Genomic DNA, 17207 nt, shown 5'->3' on the forward strand with positions numbered 1-17207 from the left:
GTCTTACATCCTGTCTCTGCCATATGATCTTGTGCTCATCTTTCCCTAAGCATATCTGTTCACTATACTGAAAAACAAAACCCAAAACTCTACTGAATTTGGGCCAATGAGGAGTCAGGTATTTGCATTAATAAATTTTTATTAATAAATTACAGCTAATATGTGATATATGAGAGAATAAAATACATGCTGTTCAGCCTAATCTGAGATTAGTGGGAACGGGAGTAGAATTCTGATCCCAGGCGCTCTCTGGCTGCTGCTAGTGGTATACCATGCAAAATTTAAAAAAAAACCCATTGGAGTTATGTGGTAATAATTAGCTTGGTGATACCATCCTTTCTTCTTAGAGGTTGAGTGTGAGAGAGGTAGAGCTGGAAACTAGAACTCCATCCTCACTGCACTCAAGAATAGGGCTCTGGGCCATAAAGGGAGAGCTGACATCACTGAAAGCCCTTGAGCTCCAGCAAGCTTTCACCTGTGTCCACTCAGGCTACAGTGTGTGCTGTTATGCTATGGCCACAACCACGGCAAGGTGGATTAAAGACAGACACAGGTACCTGAGTGACAAGGTACTACACTGATGACCAATTCTTCTCTGAACAAAGTTATGTTGGAAATAGCTGCAGGTGAAAAATCTGATAAGCAAGTCTAGGTCAATTTTAGCTACCTAGTTTCCCTGCAATTAACAGAAAAGGAAAATGGTTTTATTAGCAAGGTTCAGTAATAGTAACAACATCCCAACTTGTAAATGTACCAAAGAAAGCAATTCACCCTACCCTGACTAGAACTCTGTCGGGAGGGTGGGGACCACCTCCCCCCTGAGTCTAGGCTAGGCCTTAGGTAAACTGCTTGGTAAACTGCCTGCTCTTTGCACTGCATCCTAAAACAGATGATGTGTGAAATACTCCTAGTTCTGTACCTTGTACATGTTATTTTAACTAAATTAAAACATAAAAGACTTAAATCTTGTGGAGTTTTATTCTAACATAACCAGCTTGGACACTGGAACCATAATGATGATTTAGTTATGATTAATTAGGATTTGAAAATTGATATTAAACTGTACCTGCACCATAGCTGTGCACAATCCAAAGATTCCCACTGCTAATAAGTTTTCCTGGAGCCATATTTTCACTGTTTCGTAGCAAGGCTGAAAAAAAAACAACAACCCAGAATATTGTATTAGCCATAAACGTGCATCTCTGCTCCCCTGGGAATAAGAGCCAGCTCAGACTAAGCTGCTAGCTAGCCTGGCTAGGTTAGCATTTCAGCCTTGGAGCAACTACTCTCTGCGTCTGGGCTGAAGCTTGACTGTAGAGTGCTAATTGTAACGACACAAAGTGTTGCACCTCCACAATGGCGCAGGAGCCTGCTCCACAGAAATTGGGCCAGTAACGAGAAGTAAACAGGCAGTACATCTGGGTTCTCTTTGTCTTCTAAAAAACTAGAAGCAGTTAGAACTTCAGAATGAGCCTTTCATTTTCTCCATATTTCAGGAAAACAAATATATATTATAATATATATGTAGATCAAACCCAAAAGTTCCAGTTAGAGCTGCTCAGTAGCTGCTCCTGCTGCCCATGGACCCATTTCATGCCATTTTCCAGCATTTCAAATTGCCGTCTGGGCACTCCTCTATTATTTTCTCCTGCTTTAAATTCTGCATTAGCTGCAACCTCATGTTCCTGGCCCAGCTGTGGGGAGGGTGGCATTGGCTTAAATGGAAACTTTAAATAATGTATAAATAATAAATAATGTCTGTGAGACAACCTTGTGCAAAAACTGTGCCCTCTGTCTTGTAAATGTACAAAGCCAACAGTCATTGTTAGTGGCTTTCACATATGTATGACGGAAAAATTATTAGTGCCCACCAAAAGACATAGTGTTAATCTGCACGGTACCCCAAATAAAATAGAACAACTTTTAAATCCTTAAATTCAAAATTTGACTTGGAGCTATTGGCACGGTAGGAAGGAGCCATGTTTGTGTGGAACTTGGCCTCTGCCAGTGCTAATCCATGAATAGGTATCTCACTAGAAAGCAGCCAAGAGAACTTCACTCCTTGTCTTCACAAACCATTAGAACCAGCAAAACTTCCTCATAACTCCACTTCATCAGATGACCTTACTCCACAGCCTGACTGGGTGACTGCACTACCTGCAATTAGCACAAAGAGTCGCTGAGCTGCTTTCAGAGAAGAATTTAGGCTCTGAATATGCTCTGGAAAGATCTTGTTGAGGACATCATAGGGAAATTATCCCATGGAGTTTTGAATGTGATTACAGGCAAGTGCGGAAACTCATTGCCATAAAAGTGCTGCTGGCCATTCAGTGGGCCAGTTCCCACCCTCCGGCTGTGCCACGGGAGCCCCTGGCCGAGGGGGCCTGGGGGGAGCAGAGCACCCCCAGAGCCTCACGGCTCCCTGGGCCACTGCAGGCTGCGGCTGCTGCGCCGGGGCTCGTGCTGTGGGTGTGGACGAGCCCTTTGTCTGACTCCAGTAGGTGGGACATTAAAAAGGACAATCCTGTTGTCTCCTAGCCAGCTCTAGCTGGACTGTGCTCCGGATTGCTGTCGGAAGGTACTTGTCTGCAGTGTGAAACAACAGCTTGGAGCCTAGGGAAAGGAAAGCCTTCCGCTCGTAAAAACAGTTACATTGGCGGTTTCACTGGAGGCCAAATGCCACAGCTCAACCTGAGCCTCCCGAAACCACCTAATTAGCGATGAGTAGGGGCAGGGCAGCCCTTCTCATCTGTACAGCCCCGCACATGGCTGCCTGCCTGCCCTGCGCCTGGGCTGCTCACCGCTTTCCACCAGGTCCCCGGGGAGTGGAGGCCGCAGTTCTCACTGAACTCTAAGCAGCAGGAGTCGGGCACCCGGGTTGCATTGTACACTTCAAACCAGTCAGTGTAGTTGGAGACTCCACAGCATCTGAACTGGAGAAAGAAGAACCGAGACGATACTGTAAGTACGATCTAGCACTGACTTCTGCCTCCTGGAGCTGGACGCTCCGTGCATTTCAATTACACCAGCAGAGGCTTGAAAATTTGAAGAAATACAGTATTGTTTCCTCAGCTTTACCCAGATAGACCCTTTCGCCCACTCTTCTATTACGTTTAAATACAGTCTTGTACGTCACTAATGATGACAGAAGAAGCAAAGGCACCTATGTGCAGTGGCAGGACACTGCGGGAGCTGAAACAGCACAACCCCAGCCAAGTACCAAGGTTAAGAGCTGATGTGACTGAGCAGGTTTCTAACAATCATTTGTAGCTTGTTGTGAGGAAAAAGTACTATTTAAGATACAGCACCCAGGAGATGAAGATACTGGGATCGCTACAGCACACTACTTCTGAAATCATGATTGAGGGTAACAAGGCAAATTTATCTCTAAGCTGTTAATTACTGATCAACTTGGACAGTCTTTGTCAGTCAGGAAAAGATATATTCCCTTCTCTGGTGCAGTTCTTTAATGTCTAATTGCTGCTAATCAGGGGCGGTTTAAGTGTTTCCCTACACTGACTATGGTAGTGCTAAATCAAAAGGTTTGGTAGCAGGATGTAAGGTGTAGGAAATACACATTAACGGTACAGGGAACGGCTCTGTGACCATCTTCCCCCTTTCGGAACTGGTATCTCCCTGTGATACAAAATTAGCTCAGACTCATTACCATATAGATGTATACACCATCTGTCACTCCTATGCCAACTCAAATTTGTCGGTATTTAGACACTTTACCACTAATGAGTAAAACAAGACGACACTGGGCTGCAGAACTGCTCTCTGGTATTGGCAATACTTCACACTTTTTCAAGGCTATGCCAGCCACCTACACAGCCCCAAAATTACTTGCCAAAAGCTTATTTTTTAAATGTGATTTTATATAAGCCTGTACAGAATTTTTTGCATCCCTATAGAAACCGTTCCTCTTGTTTCTTGATAGACTCTAGTCACGCAGATGTCTGCATCACCAGGACCAAGCACCTAATTCAATCCCGATGTTTACACTGTCAAAGTTGAGGAGTCTGTGGGTGCAGTGGGCCAAGTGTCCAGGCCCAGGGGCATGTGCAGGACCCATCACACAGCACTGACAGAGGGCAGGGGCCTCACACACTGCCTTACGCCTCAGATGATGCTTCAGGCACTCACAGAAAATGCTCCACAGCAGAGACATTCCAGAGCTCACAGCACTGTTTTTCTGCTGCCAAGCAAAATTCAGAAATCTTTCCCAGACTAACATCTATCCCCCCAAGGATCTGCTCAGAATCTTCATTTGGCCCATGGCAGGAATCAGTCCTTGGCTTGAAACTGTTTGATTTGTGAGTTTACCAGCTTCGTTTTCTACAAACTGACTTGAAAGTAAAAAAAGTTTGTGACTTTCTTTTTTTCCTCTATGTTTCTGCACATATGACAGGAGCTCCGTGCGTAACAGGTCCCAAAAGTGGATAGGAGCAGCATGAAACACATGGCATGCATTTGAGGAAAGCTGGTTTATCTGGAAATCTCACAAGAAGGTCTTTCAGGCTGTCATCATTAGAGTCAGGAGGCAGCTCTTTGATAGACAGTGAGAAGTGACAGCTTGTAAATAGCAAGCCTTGAAAATGTGGCTCATCTGTGATGTAGAGAGTGCAACAGTAAGGGCTGAGACATTTGAGTGATGTTCTGGCCAAATACAAGTGACACAAGTTTGCATAAATCGGGACTAGACCCCTTCTCCCTGTAATACTGCATGGCTGAGCATGTCAAAGCCTGACAGACTAAGGAGATGAAGATGAAGTACAGGTTTTGGAGTTAAGGGCTCACTAACAGGTGGAGGCCAGAGGCTCCTATGGAGCCTGTGAAGCAGAAGGTGGCTAGGTCATGATCTAGGGTTGGGACTCCAAAGAGTAAGCAAGAAGGTAGAAATTAGGAGGGGATGCAGTTGCAAAGACAAGCTGCAGTTGGATACACACTGCCTGCCCACACAGATCCTCTGTGTGTTGTACAAGAGCAGAGGAATAAATATTGATACTTGCCTGCTGGCAGCTGAGGCAGTCCCAGCAATGGGAGAAAGGGCTAAGAAAAGATCAAGGGTAAAAAAAAGACTGAAGTAGTATGAGGATCAATAGTCTTAGGGCTGGAAGAAATAATGTCTGGAACTGCAGCTGGAAGAGATGTCATGTCTTTGGTAGACAAATGAAGAATGAGTGATGGAATTAAGCAGTGGATGATGCACAATCCTAAAGGAGAGGAGGTGAGAAAAGAGTACTAACACCCCAGAGACCAGAGAGCGCACGACTGAGTGAGCTGGCAGTGCTCAACGAAGACCAAGTCCAGTGAACGGCATCTCTAGGGAGCAGAGACACTGACCCATGGCAGTAGGTCAAAGAGGCAAGAACAAGGAAACAAGCAGCAGTGGGATTCCATGGGTCACCCCTATAGATTCAGCAAAGGGGTCCAGCTAGAGCCAAAAAGACGGATAAGTGAGAGCTCAGTAAATTCATTACGGAGGCCTAAGTAGAGGAAAGGGAGTGTGGGAGTGATTTTTGAATAATGTGACAAGCAACTGATTTATCCTGTGTGCATGAAGCTGAACAATAAGTAGCCAGATTGTCGAGGGAGATGAGGGACTGTTAGAAGAAAGGGGAATATTGAGGACAAAGAGCAGAAAAAGAGGATTTTTTTAGAGTCCACTTAGATTTGACAGCAATGTTCTCTTTTTAAAATCTACTAGGTCTCGGAGCAAGGATAGTTGGAGACAGTCCTACACTTGGAGGATGAAGAAAGCTCAGGTCACATGAAGGGTAATTTCTGTCACCAGCAGTTTGCTGTAGCCAGTTCTACCAGACTTCATGTTCCTCCACAAAGGTCGCTGTTCTGCCAGTGCCAGAAAGTTAAACTGCCTGTCATGAAGCAATTGCAGACTTGATTCTTGCTACAACCACATTCATTTTTTGGGTCACATTTACGGTCCTGTCTTGTTTCCTTCACTAGTTAAGTGATAAAATTAGACAAGGTTGCCTAATAGTTCTGTTCCTAGTTTAAACAGGGAACAATACACTTACGTTTTTTAGAAACAATTACAAACTATTAGTGCTGATTTTGGCATACCCAGACTAACACACTTGAAAAGGGAGTAACCTGTTAAAAAAGTCAGCTACTGTCTTGAATAGCAGTAACTGTAAGACCCCTTGACTTGGACACCTCAGGCCCCTTGATTGTAGGGCTCACAGCTGGGAAGGAGCATGATGAGAAGCGACTGTGCCTGCCCACAGGAACAAACGTGGGTACTTACGGCATGAGGTGATGATCGGGCAGTGTTTGTCAGAGTTGCTCAAACAAGCAAAAGCTTGTTGAATGCCTCTCAATATCCAAGCTCCTGCTGTTGAACATTTCCCAGAATAGTGACAATATGCTGCTGTTTCACGTTTCACATGGGAGGGTCTGTCTTGCAAGATGTCAAAACACTTTTCCCCCCCTTCCTTTGTTAAAGAGACAGACATGAGTCCCCTATTGATTACCCGTGGGGTTCTGAAGTGGCTCATTGGCTCCCAAGAGCTCGGAACACACCGGGGCTGCTCGACACAGCAATGCAGTCAAAGGTTGTGCTGCATTCGGGGCGCGTTTCCCAGCCAAGCCACACCGAGCAGCTCTGAGGTCTCTGTCCTGTATTTATGGAATGCAACCCTGCTTGCAAGAAGCTTAATTTTTGTGTGAACAAGTAATTGCTGCTCTAGCATGGGGTATCTAGGGCTGGTAATTAATTAAACACCAAGTTTCTATCTTTGTGCAACAGAAATGTTGTGGAGCTGATATTCTTATACGTATTTTACAAGCAAGTCCAGTTTTGAAGGCTAAGTAGGGCTTATTTTCTTTGCCAAATTCCTGCAAAATCAGACAGGCTGGGATAGGATTCATGAAAATAAACAGACACCCAATCCTTGTTGCAGACTGGCTTTAGCAATTCCCAATTTTCTGTTTTTGTGAATGTGACAGAGAACTGGGGGACAGGGTAGGTGCCTTTTATACACCTTTTTCCTCCATCACTTCAGAAAGTCATGTATAAGAGTTTTATTCTAAAAATCATGTTTACTGGGTGGGTTTGGATTGCTTCAGCAGTAATCCTAAAGTATGGTTTGATCTAACAGAATCAATGACTGGGGTAGAGGAAGATGGGTCTAATTTGTTCCCAGTTACACCGGTCTAAATAGAGATGAAAGGCATTACACAGCAGTAAAAGCGAGCTGAATTTGCTCACTTTAGTGAAGCTAATGCGTTCTCTGCATGCCTCTCAAATTACTGCCTGGTTAGTTAAAAGGAGAAGTGTTCAAATATTGATCACAAAGGTGTTGGGGCTGAAGCAAATTTTAAAAATTAATGCCTACTTCTCATTTCCTCCTGTAACTTTAACCAGTCCTGGTTTCAGGGTAACTTACATCCTAAACTATTAGAATTTTAGTCATGTTTAAAATCACTTTGTAAGTTTTTGTAATCTTCAGTCATGACATGCAAAAGTCACCTGCTTGTGTTTCTAATCCTTTTGAGGTTTGAAACACTATTGAGAAAGGCTGTGAGTTTGGTTAGCTGAAGGTATTAAAAAGAAATCAATGAAATGTTCTAATCTGAAACAGCACCCTGACCTAGAGGCTTAAAACAACTGCAAAATGAGCTGAGTGCTTTTCCTCTAACATGTGTTGCATGTGTGCAGCCCAGCCCAGCCCACCTCCTTCATCAGGACTGCATGGATGAAATTATATGATTATGCATTATATGACTGCGTGGATGAAAACTGCAACTTCCTCTTTAAGATGGGCCCAACGGACCCTATTTTTAACGCGTTCCCAGTCACTTAGGAATTGTATGCCTCTGTTAAAAAGAGGAAAACCACTTCTCAAGGCACAAAGGCTTCAGAGAAGAAACTGCCCCCCAGAAGATGTGCTCAGGCCTTTCACACTTGAAATGCAGTAATCACCGCTCACAAGTCACTGTGTGCACGCTGGGTATCCATGCTCCCAGCCAAAACTCCCCTCGGACAATCCCACAGAAATCAAATCTAACTGTGGTTCTATTTCTGGAAAAACTTTTTTCCCCTTCTTTAAGCAAAAGTTGCCATAGACAGTCAGTGATCTCAGGGTGGGGACGGTCGCTATCTAAGCTAATAGTAGGAGAAATGAAGAACTACACCAGAGCTTGGATCCCTCATGTCTGAGCCTACTGCTTTAACCACAGTGTCATCCTTCTGCTCAAGCGCTGAGAAATACTTTTGCAAAGAAAGGAATGTGAATGCAGAGAGGACAAGCAGAAGGACTCATGATTTCTGTTACTGTCATGTTTTCCACGTCATGTTTTTTTCTGAGGCTGCTGTTTTCCATCCACATACAGACACGGTCCATAGCTCAACCAAGGACTGGTGTCTACTGAGCCTGTAGAAAAGTCAGTGTTGAGACTGTCCTATGTGGCAACGTAGCGGGGGTTTCTGAGAGCTCTAACGTGGGGGTTTCTGAGAGCTGTCTCTTAGGAGCCAGGATGCCAACAGCAAGCCTGGGCTGGGACTTCCCTTTCAGAAAGTTCTCTGTATTGCCCTAATCCTCCTATCAGTGATTACAACTCTACTGATTAGGGATGTAAGGGATAATGATTATTACTGAACACAAAAAATAGTACTTGGCATTTACACAGCACTATTCAACTGCAAAGTGTTTTACATAATTAACCATGCTGGGATTGCCTTCTCTGCACCACTGCAATAGTCTATTCCTAAACAGTTTTGAAAGAGACATGTGAAAACTAATTATGCAGAGCGGTAAAAATGGATCTGTGGGAGCTCTTTGCTTTTCTGCTCAGTGCCCAGCACAGGGAGCCCAGAAACTTTAACACTATGGTGCTGTCAAGACAGCACATGGTAATTTCATAGTTGCCATGTTAGAAAAGAGAGTGATGTAACGTGACTGTACATGGCTTGTGAGATGGCACTTTCCTATTATCTTTTGGGCTCTTAAGACCTAGCTAACATCAGTTTCATCTGAAACTTCTAAGATACTCTTTAAACTGTAGCAGGTTTCAAGGCCAAAGGAATCATTAAGACAACTGAGCATGATCTGTAGCACTACACAGATCACAGACTACTGAGTCCTGCCTCAAACCCAAGCTTGTCACTGAACAAGACTACTTCTTGCAGACAAAAACCCTGTCTTTTAAGGGTAACTGAAAGACCACCTGCAATTGTCAGCGTGCAGGACTGGGAGGCTTATTAGCTCGTTTGCTGGGCTTGAGCTGTCTGTCTTTCACACGCAGGACTGTTGCTGTCAACCGACTGCCCTCAATACAGACAGCTCCACCAGCCCCAGATGGAGTCTGTTGGTGACCTCAAATTTTTAATTTCTCAGCCCTTTTCTTAGCAGCCTGCTGCTCCTGTTATCTTGTATTGTACAGAAGAGTATGTGTGAATCTTGACACTACCAGACTGAAAGATGTTCAGCATTTCAGCCCAAATGGCAACAAAGGAAGTAAAGCGTAAACGAACAGGTTTATCCTATCAGCATGTGGTAGGTAGCTCATCCATCACCTCAAATAGTTCATATAACCTTGGAAGCATTGGGAGAGGTTATCATCTTTGGCCGATTTAAGACATCAGAGGCAAGACTAAAGCCCTGCTTGTCTGTCTGTACCACACTAGCACCTCTGGAAGAGAATTTGAGAAAGCTATGCAAGATTTTATGAGCAAAGCCAAGGCAGTACAAGTGCTTCTTCCTAAAGCAGAAGAAATGTTGGAACTCTTTTCCTCATTCAAGAAGCAGAGAAGATCAAATCAGAAAGATCACCCCCAAGAGAATTGAACTGAATATGAAAAGAGAAGGACAAAGCTAACAAACCTGAACTGTCAGTGATGGTGTTTCCTCAGCAAGCCAGACAAGGACAAAAAGAGGAAGCCAGCTATAGTGTTCACCGGTCCCTGTGAGACAAACACTGGCAGAGTGTTGTCAGCATCAGAAGGATGCAACAGCAGTGGCAACATAGCAAAAAGCATTCCCAGCCCATCTGTGATGGAGGATGATTGAATTCTGCCGGGAAAAACGTACTGACTGTAAGGAGGAGGTTGGAAACACCATGGCTGGTTTCCACTTTGACTGCACTAGTGGAAACCAACAACAGCAACAGAAGGAGACAGGACAGAAATGAAAAGGGGTTGAAGTCATTCTTTGTTATTGCACTATTGCTCTTCATTCCAACATCCTTTCCCTTTGACTTTAAAGAGCACATACTGATTGTTTCCTGGCTGACCATCTCCTTCACTTTCCACACAGCACAAAACTATATGATATTTAGGCATCAACACAATATAAATTTTTAAAGAAATAAGCTAATCTGGTCAACGGATAAATAAATTAAAATTACCATTTGTTACAAAAAGCAGAGTTTACTTGCTAATGTGCTGACTGGGTGGAAGAGATTGGCTTGAAATCTGGAGGTTTAATAAGGTTCATACCCAGAACCTGCTGTTACAGAACTCAGAAGGCAAAGAGGAATTAAAAAAAAAGCTCAGACTTACATCTGTTTGAATGATGCTCCATGCATTAGTTAGGCCAATATTTCCATCTGTCCCATACAAATGAAGCCCTTTCTTCAGATCCCGCTGAGCATACTTGTCAATCTAAAACCAACAACAAAAAGACAAAAAACCTCAAAATTTGCTGAGTACCACATTTCAGAAGCAATGTGCACGGAGCAGGGAGATGGTGGACAACAGTCCTATACTGAAATAAATAAAAAGTTAACTGACATTTCCTAACGCCTTTCTCCAGTGGAGCTGGTATCTACTAGAGGTATCTGCATTTTGTAAAGGACATGAGGAGTTCCTGTTCTGAGTTAATGTTCATGTTTTCCATCACAGACCTCCAAGACATCTTTTCCCTTCTCACTTAACCACCAAAGTACTATAGAGAGACTAGATTCAGTTTAATCACTCATTTTTTGCAAACGAGGCCTATATATGAAAACATTCATCCACCCACAGCATTTCCTTTTAGCTTAATATCTTTAATTGTGAGCAAGTACCCCTCAGCACCTTCCATATGCTTCCTGGGAGATCAACAGTGGCATTAACGTTGTCCTGATGCTCTGAATTGTGTTCATCGTATCAGCCAGGGTACCCCGCCTCTTACAGCAGGGTGGACATCGCAGGCAACGAGCTATCCAAACTTCAGGGCAAACAGGATTTAAGAACTGAGTTACTAAATGGAGTGGCTCTTAAATAAATGCCTTTTTTTGATGATTTAATGGAAGCACAAAGTTCTCCTTTAGAGACTTTAGCAACAAAAGGTAACGTTTTCCTGTTGAGTGTCTGCTGGTAACGCAGGCTGCTGTTGGCTCCACTGATCACCACCAGGTAGCATCCAAAATGATTGCAAGTGCCTCTCTCCCAGTCTAACCATACACACACATTTCTACAAAATCAAGCAAACACAAAAAAGGAAATAAACAGATATTCACGGTTTAACCTGATTTTTCTGTTGTAAATGAAAACCACTAAATAGTGCTGCTCAAATATGCCTGTATTCCCCTTTCCCCTGGGTGCTTGTCAGTGTTACTGGTCTGTTCAACATCAGAAGTGTGAGCAGACCAGTCTCGTTTTCTTCTCCATCAATCTGCTATAAATCTGACTGCAAAACACAGTGCCACCCTGAGATATTTCTGCTGCAACAGTCAAAAGGAAAAGCAAAATTAAATTCACAAGTTGCTTCATGGGGACAGTCTAAGTTAATGCACAACTCCATTCCATACTGGACAACAGACCGAGATGGTGTATTCTCTCCCTCTGACATTAGTCATTCCTGCTGAGGAGGGGTCTAAAATTAAATAAGCAATGCTAATTGTGCGTTAACAGAGGGAGCAAAGGCATTCTGCTTCTACCAGACACTTGGATTTTCCTTTTGTTTTGTTCAGGCAGAATCATTTTCATTTGCTCCTGGAAAAAAATAGTGGATGCAAGGCAACTTCCACAGTGCAAAAGAGGAATTTTCAACCCACTGCATCATGATGGGGTAAATGTAAAATGAGTCCACCAAAAACTCAAAAGTTCATCACGTCCAAGAAATCTCTGCTGTATGTGCAAAGGGTTGTCCTTGGCCTCTCCAGTTCTTTTGTTTCCTTCCCAGAAGTTTACCACCACCATGCTGAGCCACTAATAAAATAGCTTTGGGACAGTACAAGAAAGATGTACAATTTAATCTCAGCACCTTAACTGTCAGGCAAGCACTTCCTCGTGGATGACTATCTTGAACAGTAGGTGCTGTGCTCCCACTGTAATTATCATGTAAACTGCTTTTGACTTTCCACAGAGATTATACATAGTCACTGGTATATTAATTAGAAGAGAAAACCAAAGCTGAAAGCTATCATTAAATTTGGAATTAGTTGAGAAAATTACAGCCAATAAATGATAAGCTTGTATGTGTCAGGGATTCCTAGCATTCATTTAAGAATTAGAAGGAACTGGGTTTCAGCTCTTCACTTATCCTCTGCTCCCTGTGCCTCAGCTGGACCTGCTGTGGTCTCGAGCAGAGCCATCAGTTAGCATGGCAGGGCAGGGTTGTGCTGCTGGTCTGACAGAGGCTTTGAAATTTAGTTGGTGTCCTACACAGGTACTGAGGTAAACTCACTGTTAAATAACTGAATCTTATTCAGAAAGGGACAGAGGTGAAGAGGAACAGCATAGCTGAGGGCAGGTGGGGACAGAAATCGAGCTAGTGGATCTGCTGCCTTGAAGATGAAAGTTCTATTTGGAATATTAATTTATCACACCTGAGAAAACCTGCCCTGTAAAGCGAGAGAGCTATGCACCAGTCTACAGTGCACATCGCCACTACTCTGGAACAAGGGAGATACGGCCAAATGAAACAGTGATGCTTATCTGAAGGGCAAATGCCACACCACAAAAAGGATGCAAAATGCAAAGTTCACTTTCCTCACTCAAATTTTGCTTTGTAAACCAATGCAAAGTGGCGCAGCATGAGCCCTTTCACCAGAGCTCACACGCTGCCCTTGTTAATGCAATCTTCATGTCTTGTTTGAGATCAATAATAATAACAACTTAATAATAATTTAATAACCTACAGTCAACATTTACAAAGTACTTCAAGATCGGGAACAACGTTTTGTTAGTCCACGTGTGCTTTAACATGGTCTCAAGAGATTGCCTCCCCAAGCGTTCCTGCTCCTCCTTTGACCTGGAGAAGACACACTAGCAAGCAACTTGCTGAGGCAAAACAAAAGCAAGTCCTCTCTTCCTCATAAAATTAACCCCTTGTCCCTGCACATGGAGTGCAAGACCACTGTACTGAGAACACAAGTGGCAACAGATGTCTGTATTTCAGAAACAGTGAACAGCAGAGCATTACTCAAGAAAACAGGCACTGTGTGACCAGTTCTCTCACTGCTATTTCAAAAAGCCTCAACATCAAGCCGTGCACATTGTATGACCCATTATTTGTTGTTTTTAAAAAAGGAAGTGCCTGTTTGAATCTTGCTTGGAAGAGGATATAAGCTTTTTATAGTTCCGCACCACGTGTGTGTCTCATGTCCTTATCTCTCTCATCCCTGTGCGGGTTGGCACTTTGAAAGAGGCGCACACGTGCTGTGAAACAGCATCTCCGGATTTATCTACTTTTTTGTTTCACGTCCACTGACATGTGCAGGTATCTGGAAATCTCACGGTTTTCTACATATAAAAACACACGCACACAGAGCTTTGTATTTATCTGAGTGACTGCAAATTTAGAATTTGACACAGATCTCCTTTACTAAAGTTTCTAATTGAAAGCGTGCTGTAAATCCACCGCAGAGTGCTATTCTGTGAAGAGCAGCTGATCTAAACTCTCTTTTTCACAGAGGAACTCCTTAAAGCATTCACACTCTCCTGTTTGCTTACGCTAGGGACAAAAAGGTCTTCATCACCACCTAGAAATAACCTTGCACAGCACAGCCGAGTCTGTGGCACCAGGAGAAAGGGGAAGCAGCTTCAGCTTTTGATCTCCCGTCACTTGTGTCTGCAGCTGAGGTACCAGCATGAGTTCACAATCTGAACACATCTCTTCTTCTCAGTTATCTTCATTTTTGGATTCTTCCTTGGGTGGCTCAGGAACCAGGATGACCTTTCCAACATTCTCCTTTTGTATCTGCCTTGTGGGATCGGCCACCTTATCAAAGGGCCCTACAGAGTCTATTTGGGGCTTGACCTTGCCTTGACTGTACAGGTTACCCAGCTTGGCTACACCACCTCCGACAAGCTCAAATTCTTCATCCATATATCCAAGGTGGTAGCCACACACAGCCTTCTTATGGTGTAGGAGCTGCAAGGCATTGATGCTGAGCTGCTTCCACCAGGTTTTAGCCACAGCCATGAGGTGGTTTCTCTGTCCAGTGAGCAGGCTTGCTACCACCCAGTGAGTCCCCCGCCATCTGCGTCTCTCCTGTTTTTAATCAGTTAGGTAGGGCTGTTTGTATTAATGTGTTATCTTGCATGAATTAATCAGTCTTGATGCAGAAGTAGCCTTGGACTTCCAAGAGCACAGATGATATTAAACAAGACCATTTCTCTCATTCAGGCTCCGAGGAGTTCAGTGTCTACGTGCAGTCCTATTAAAAGCACATTGACCTCTACTTGAATAACCCGTGTAGAAGGGTATACGATGGATATTTTTTCCCCTAATTGAAGCACTGCTTGAAGCCGTAGACATATGATTCCTACTGGCTTTGACCAGAGAGTGGTAAGTAAAACTCAGCACCTATTTGTGGAGAATAGCTGGCAAATGCTTCTCCAGGTCATTCTGTTTCCTGCTAACCTCAATTTTGTTTCCCCCTCAAAATATTTTTAGAATAGCAGGAACTTTCCAATATGCCTTTATTCTAATTGTATATTTGATTTAAATGAAAACTCACAACACACCCCCAGCTGTCTCTTGTGCCTTCAATTTGAGTTTTACAGAAAATGATCTTTCTGAAAATGAAATGCTGCACCACAGTGATTCATTACATCTCCTGACAAATGATCTCACCCAGCATTCACCAATCTGTCAGCTTCTCTTGTTTGTCTCTGTCCTCAGTCAGGCAAAATGTCTATTGCAAAACAGGGACTGTAAGTACTATATTAAATATTCTCCAGTTTTAATCTGCTGAGTTTTCCCATACGCAAGCCAGGCCCTTCACAAAGCACAACTCTATCTAGTGAAGGAGCACAATGAAGCATAATAAAAACTCCCAGCAGGCAAACCGTTACTCTAAATGAGATTCCTATTTTTAGACACGTGGAATACCAGCGATTTCCTTAGAAGAAAGTTTCTGAAAGGTTAGGTAGTAAGAACCTTTTATCAGTCTGGAAATGAGGCAGAGAAAAATTCTTTTCCTCCTTTGGATTCATTGGTCAACAGATGAGAGGTGTAAGCTTCAAGCCCGCACCCCATCCATGTTAATTCCTATTGCTTCTGGCTTCAGGCACACTGGAGGCTTACTTATGCTTATCAGCACCCCCAGGTTTAAGTTAAATGTGTCCTGTTGCTTAGTGTGGTAGCCCACTACAATCCATGACTGCAGGAGAACCACTTCTTAGAGTGGGGCATGTGTATTACTAGCACTTTATCTAAGGTAGGATCGAGTTCCCACTGCAATAGGCACAAATACTTTCTCACTGACTTCCATTAGGCCCTCATCTGGCTCTTAAATCTCTCATTGAGAGATCCTATTAAAAAGACTTTCTAAAAAACATATACTACTCCAAGGTAGGCAAGTCATGTGCAGAGAGTTTCAGGCAATGAAAGAAACTCAGTGTTTGAACTTGAAAAGAAAAAGCTACAAGAGCTGCAGCAGGACTGGAGAGCGAGTAACTGCCACAGAGGTTGGGAAAAGTGGCTGGAAGGAGCTGATGCAGTGAGAGAGAGAATGGGCAGGGATCTGTCTGGGCCTCATCTAAGCTACAGCTGTGACAAAACATCCCTTAAAAAAAAAACCCTTACTTAAACCTGTGTATAAATTCAGGCCAAATTAAAAAGTGGTTCCCTCTTAATCTGTATTCCCTCGACACAGCTACTTAAGCTGTAGCTATTTACATGTAAGGCTTGTTTTACTGTCAGCTTTGTGCCCTCAGTGCCTCGGAAATCCCGAGCCTCCAAGCAGAATTGTGGCTGGCTGGCTGACAAGCCCAGCTGCAGAAGCCAGCATCCTTCAAGACGACCACGAGCTGTCAGACTCCACCTTGCCTCCTTGAATAAGACAACCTAGGAATAATTGAGGCTGAGATAAAAACTGTGTAACAGCAGCAACAACAAAAACCCTGCTTAGCAGGGACACAGACATGCTGAAAGCAAACGTTCTGTGCGGCAAAAACCCAGCGAGGCTCATAATTATTTCCATCTCTGTATTACAGATGGGGGATTGCAGTAGCCTTCTCAGTTCCTGGGGATGGTTTGACAGATCTCTCACTCTCTAAGTGAAAGGCTTTGGAGTTTATCTACTTACTTTTAAGGCATGAAACAGAAGGCAAGTACTGCTCCCTGAAAAGCCCAGTCCTGTGATTTTGCTGCTGGTAAGGCGGAGGAAGTGCTTTGGAGCAAAACTTCCTGAGCAAACAAGAAAGTTGTATCTGTGCAGTACACGAGTATTATCAATATTTACAGCTAATATAATGCAAGACTTTGACTGAACTGAAGCTACACCAATACTGAAGAGATAAAGCCCTTCTACTGTCCCAGCACACTGAGAGGGAAGGTGGCTTTGCTGTAACCCTCTCTGGAAGAAAGGCCAACCGAAGGCTCTTGGGGAGATGCTTATTAGCTCCTTTTCAACTTGCTGACAGCATGAGATGTCGCTTAGATTCTGGCATAGCCTTTAGGCAAAGGCTAGAGGACCCCAGCAGTGTCCCCACCTTTCTAACCTGCAGGTAAATAGAGACTTTTCATTTCAAGCCTCAGTGCTTCCCTACCACATCATGAACAAAAATTCCATGAAACAACCCCCTAAACTGGACAAAGCCTCTCAGCAGTGTTTCAATATAGGTAAGTAAATATTCTTGACCTTTCTGGTGATTGCTTCCCCTACCTCTCTGTCTCTCCACCAGAACAGGAGAGGCTGTAAGGAAATGACAAAATATCCAATAGTTTCCCACCGGGCAAAACTTTTCATTTAATGCCTTGATAATCATTCTCTACAAATAGCAGGGAGTGGGAAATCGAATGTAAACA

The 17207-nt window shown here is 43.5% G+C and overlaps 1 protein-coding gene across 4 annotated transcripts in view; it reads right to left on the reverse strand.

Annotated features, from left to right (window-relative positions):
• TSPAN4 (tetraspanin 4) overlaps positions 1–17207 on the reverse strand; it is a 383591-nt gene that overhangs the window by 4728 nt on the left and 361656 nt on the right. For all 4 annotated transcript variants that reach the window (XM_026850346.1, XM_026850345.1, XM_026850344.1 and 1 more), the window contains 3 exons: positions 10526–10627; positions 2802–2933; positions 1067–1150 (listed from right to left, as the gene is read on the reverse strand). In XM_026850346.1, coding sequence (XP_026706147.1) covers positions 1067–1150; positions 2802–2933; positions 10526–10627 — 318 coding nt within the window. The remainder of the gene's footprint in view (positions 1–1066; positions 1151–2801; positions 2934–10525; positions 10628–17207) is intronic.

This window comes from Athene cunicularia, assembly GCF_003259725.1.
Source record: "Athene cunicularia isolate RWA chromosome 5 unlocalized genomic scaffold, athCun1 chr5_part2, whole genome shotgun sequence".
NCBI classification, from domain to species: domain Eukaryota; kingdom Metazoa; phylum Chordata; class Aves; order Strigiformes; family Strigidae; genus Athene; species Athene cunicularia.